The sequence below is a fragment of the Gekko japonicus genome, unplaced genomic scaffold (genome assembly GCF_001447785.1).
Source record: "Gekko japonicus isolate JY-2015 unplaced genomic scaffold, Gekko_japonicus_V1.1 scaffold4295, whole genome shotgun sequence".
Lineage (NCBI taxonomy): Eukaryota > Metazoa > Chordata > Lepidosauria > Squamata > Gekkonidae > Gekko > Gekko japonicus.
Genome location: NW_015160356.1, coordinates 59657 through 64646, shown reverse-complemented (window position 1 = coordinate 64646; position 4990 = coordinate 59657). Strand labels below are relative to the sequence as shown.

The window sequence follows — 4990 nt, the reverse complement described above, 5'->3', positions numbered from 1 at the left end:
GTTAGGGGCAGGAGCACTCCATCTGGCTGAAGAAATGTGCCCAGCTGTCCTCGTTCCGTCACTTAACCTCGCTGTGCTCGGCTCTCTCCCACTGACCCACCGACATGTCGAATGCTCTGAAATCCAGGAAGGAAGGTGACACTGCAGAGACACAGTATAGTTTTGCAGCTAGATTAAAAATATTCCTTTCTATTTATAGGCCAGGCTAGGCCGGGTTCTCGTGAACCAGCACATGTGTGTCTTTGTGAGGGTGTCGAGAGGGTGCATTTAGGCTACTGGGAGGGTGGAAATCCGGGCTACCTTCTTGCTTTGAAACATGTCAAAGGACACGTTTGTGTTCACCTCTTCCACTCTGCGCTCTCTCCGTTTGCAACGGGAAATGCTGGAATGGGAAGACCGGCGGAGAGCAGCGTCTCGGCAGTACGCGAGTCGGAGGTACCAGCTGGCTTCTCGGAGCCCCCTTTCCCTTCCCAGGCCCTCCCGCCGCATCCAGTATTGTCGAGACCCTGCCGTTCACAACGCCCTCTACACAGGAGATGTGCCAAGAGTCCAAAGTATCTTTAAGGACGAAACAACAGCTGACGTGATCGTGGAGACGATCAGCGAGGAGCTGGTGTGGTCCGCAGAGATGGGTAAGATAAAGTGCTCAGAGCGGGAGGAACTTGGCTTGGGTCGCTTGGCTTAATTCCGTCTGATCTGGTTTGGCAGCGGCCCTTGCGGAAGAGGGTTTTAGGACCGTGGCCGGTTGCAAGTGGAACGCGGGTCAGCAGCGTGATGGCGGATCCAAAAATGGGAATGCAGTTTTAGGTGGCGTTAGTAAACACTCAGTATCCAAGTCACAAGAAGGAATAGTTTTGCTCAGTTCTGGATTAGTCAGACTTCAGTTGTGTCTGATGTTACGATGAGCCACACTTTAAGAAAGTTGCAGAGGAACTGGAGCAGTTTCATAGAAAGAAGATGGATGGGGGGGTCTGGAAAACAGGTCCTATCAGGAAAGGCTGAAGGAAGTTGGGTACGTTTAGCCAGCACAAGACTGAATGGAGACGTGATTGCTCTCTTTAAATACATGGAAGGGCTGTGCCAGGAAAGACGGCCATCTCTCATTCTGAGCTTCTCCATACCACAGGGCAAAACTAGGTCTAGTGAGCTGAAGTTAGAGGAGGACAGAATCTGGGGGAATGTTAGGAGAAACCTCCTAATGGTAAGAAATGGTTTAACAATGGAACCAGCTGCCTGGGGGTGGACACCCCCCCCCTCACTGGAGGTTAGGGTTGCTAGGTCCCTTCTGGCAACCGGTGGAGGATGGGGGGAATTACCTGGAGACAAAGACCCAGGCCTTGTTGTTAGTTGGCGTCGCACAGGAATTGGCATCATCATACTGGCAACATCCAGGTGACACTACGGTATTTGGGCAAAAACTCTATGGTAAAACCGGCTTCTACCATAGAGTTTTTGCCCAAATACCAGATGCTGCTGGTGTGATAATGTCATTTCCTGTGCAATGTGGGCAATGAGGCCTGGGCCTGTCTCTTTCTCTGAGTTAGTCCCCTCACCAGCCAATTGACCAGCAGCTGGGGGGCAAGGCCTGGTAGCGGGGGATCCCTGCCTCCGCTGGGGGTTCTGGCAACGCTACCAGAGGTCCTTAAGCAGAGGTTGAGAGACCCATGCAATGGGGATGCTTTCCATTTCCCTCACTGAACAGAGGGTGGGACTTGAAAGCCTACTAGGCCCCTTCCAGCTCTAGAACTATGTGACTTGCAGTTTGGCCTATGTTCTTTTTTGATGGGGGTCTTTTTGGCAAGAAATCAGTTTATGGAAGGAGGAAGTTTCTGCGCATAGAAACTCCAGACTGTAAAGAAAAAACTGAGCATTGGGGAGGTATTTAAATTTGTATTTCTGTCTTTTTAACACAGAAGAGGAAAGAAGCCAACCAGGGAGTGATTATAGAGCCTTACAAAATTAAGGAGCTATTTTATACACAACAGATAGTAAATGTTTTACAGCAGGGGTCGTCAACATGGTGCGCATGGATGCCGCGGTGCCTGTCAACACTTTTCCTGGCACATGCCAAGTGTTTTTAGAAAGTGGGTGGGACCAAGTAGTATCCGAAGGACAGCTTCCTCCATCATCGCCCTGCTTGCCAGTTAAGATCTTTGTCTCAAGACCTGGCTCTCCCACAGAAATGAAGTGAGAAGCGACTAGAAATGAGGTTTTCTCAGTAGTGGCACCCTGTCTTTGGACTGGAATGCCCTCTCCCTAGAGCTTTGTCAAATGCAGGGGTTCCCAACTTTTTTGAAACTGCAGGCACCTTTGGACTTCTGACATAGTGTGGTGGGCACAGCCTCAAAATGGCTGCCACCGCAGATGGAGACAGCCACAAAATGGCTGCCGCAGCTCATCTTCGGTCACATTGTGGTGGCAGCTGCTGCCAAAGCAACATTTGAAATAATCTGCACGGCCAATCAGATCCTCAATGGCCAATCAGAAGCCTTGATGGGGAAAAGCCCCATCTGGCCGGAACCCACTTTCTAAAAACACTTGACAGGCCCCAGAAAGTGGGCACCATGTTGGGGACCCCTGAATTATGTCTCTTCCATTGACATTTTGGTTGAAGGCTAAAAACTCTGCTTAATTACACTGGATATTTTAATATCTTTTATGAATTCTATGAGCTGTATTCGGCTTGTTTTATGCCTGTTTTTTCCTGTTCTTTTATGCTGTTTTCTCTGCTTATATATTTGATCGTTTGATGGACAGAGATGGTTTTGTCCCCGGCTGGGTGTGTTTCAGTTTTAATTATTTGTCCGAATCCACGTCGAGCCATTTCTGGAGAAGGGGCGCACAGAATAAATACGACTTGCCCTTCCTAACTTCGTTTCCTCTCCTACCTGCCTCTTCCTCGATTTTGCAGGGCTGTGGGTGTTGACCCCCCAGAAGAAGCATACCTCTCCACTGAGTATTACAGCTGCTAGAGGCTACCGGGACTGTGTGAAGCATCTGCTGCTCCAAGGGGCTCAGGTGGATGCCATGGTTGGTGGGCGAGCCGCTCTCCATGAGAGCTGTGCCAGCCACCGGGCAGAGTGCACCCGCCTGCTCCTCGGATATGGTGCCAATCCGAACATTTTTTCAGAGGAAGGCTTGGCTCCGCTGCACTTGTGCACCACCCAGGAGACTTTGCCGTATGTTTGGAAAGGGTCTTTTTTTTTGGGGGGGGGGATACAGGAGGAAAAGGCCTCGTATGGCTTGAAGGGAAGTTCAAGAGGAAAGGTTGTGGTACTGCATCGTAACTGAATGCATATTGTTGCTCTTCGTGAATCTAAGGGCTCCATCGTTCAGTCACTCAAGGGCTCCACTCTTCATCCAGTGCTAAATTAAACGCAGTTTTTGCTTCCTGGATAAATGACGTGGAAACGATGTGGACATGAGGTTAAAAATAAATAAATAAATAAATAAAATGAGCCTGAGCAATAACAATTCCACTATGTTGGATCCCCAAGCATCGCCGGTTTTGATATTATGGCTAAGAGCTGTTTGGGGAGTAACTTCAAAACGCATAGGAACAAAGGAAAGTCCAATTTGGAAGATTTGTGATCCCTGGAGGAAATGGCAGACTGTCTTGATGGCATCTCATCTGTACTGAGCTCCCCCCCTTCCCCGGAAGGCATTGCCCCCAAATCTCTAGGGACCTCCCACGCCAGAGCTGACAAGCCAACTAGTCCCGCGGGGCAAGGGCCAGGGAGCTCCCTCTGAATCCTTGGAACTCCCACTCAGCCATCCTTCCTGATTGGCCGAGATTTCAGTAGATATCCCTGTTATATCGCAGCTGTAGGTAGGAAATGCTGCTGTTAATAACAATAAATAGCTCACATTTTTAGAACGCCGAATTCTGTTAGTTGTAGCGTTGCCAAGTCATTTTCGAGCCCCAGCGAGGGACTCCCTTTCGGCGTCTGGAGCACGTGCGCACACGTCCCCCCGGAAGTCCGACGCCGGGCCCACTGGGGGCGGGGGCACGACCATCCAAGGGAAAAACATAGAGTTTTCCCTCGGATGACTGTGGCCCCGCCCCCCAGCGTGCCCGGCATCGTCACATCACTTCCAGGTGACGTGCATGTCGGGGTGGGGTTCCCCCCGGGACCCGATCCACCGGCGGCATGGAACGGGCCTCTGGGGCGGGGGTTTCCCCGCCCCCCAGGGGGACTTGGCAAGCCTAGTTGGTTAAGCTTCTGCAGAATCATGACATAGCCCTTTGCCCATAAAAATAATAATAACTCAGATGGCAGAAGGCTTAGCATGACCTGCTGGGTCTAGGGCTCCCTTAATAAGTTTGCCAGGGGCAGATTAACCCTTAAACAGACTAAGCAGGTGCTTAGGGCACCAGGGCCAAAGGGGGCACCACGAAGTTGGGGAAATGATGAAAAGAACTGTATGTAGCCCGAGCTTGGCTTAGTTTGTACAGTATATTGTGTTATCCTATGAATAAATTTTTGTATTGCTGCAACCTGCATTGTACATCTGGCCAGACAGGTCAACAACCACTAAAATGGACGGGGTCAGTGTGGAAAGGAGGGAGGCACCAAGATGGGTCAGTGCTTAGGGCACCAGTGAGCCTTCATCCGCCCCTGGAGGTTCCCATCTAGGGATGCCAGCCTCCAGGTGGGACCTGGGGATCCCCTGGAATTACTACTCATCTCCAGACTACAGAGATCAGTCCCCCTGGAGAAAACGGATGCACTGGAGGGGGCAGGGGGCAGACTCTATGGCATTGTACCCCACTGAGGTCCCCGTCCTCCTCAGGCTCCACCTTCAGATCTCCAGGAGTTCCCTGACCTGGATCTGGCAGCCCCACACTCCCATCCCCTGCTGAAAGCCAGAGAGAACCTGACAACCCTCTTGCCATAGGCAACCAGGAATCTCTTTGCAATGAGCAGGGGTCATTCCATAGAAAAAGAGGTGCAGGAGCTCATTAGCATAACTCATTAGCACAACTTAT

General features: G+C 50.9%; 1 protein-coding gene across 1 annotated transcript in view; it reads left to right on the top strand.

The window, feature by feature from the left end:
* The first annotated feature begins 242 nt into the window (after window positions 1–242).
* The window catches only part of ASB16 (ankyrin repeat and SOCS box containing 16), a 14581-nt gene continuing 9833 nt past the window's right edge, over window positions 243–4990 (top strand). Inside the window, exons 1-2 of the mRNA XM_015417495.1 lie at window positions 243–632; window positions 2912–3179. Coding sequence (XP_015272981.1) covers window positions 317–632; window positions 2912–3179 — 584 coding nt within the window. The 5' untranslated portion in view covers window positions 243–316. The remainder of the gene's footprint in view (window positions 633–2911; window positions 3180–4990) is intronic.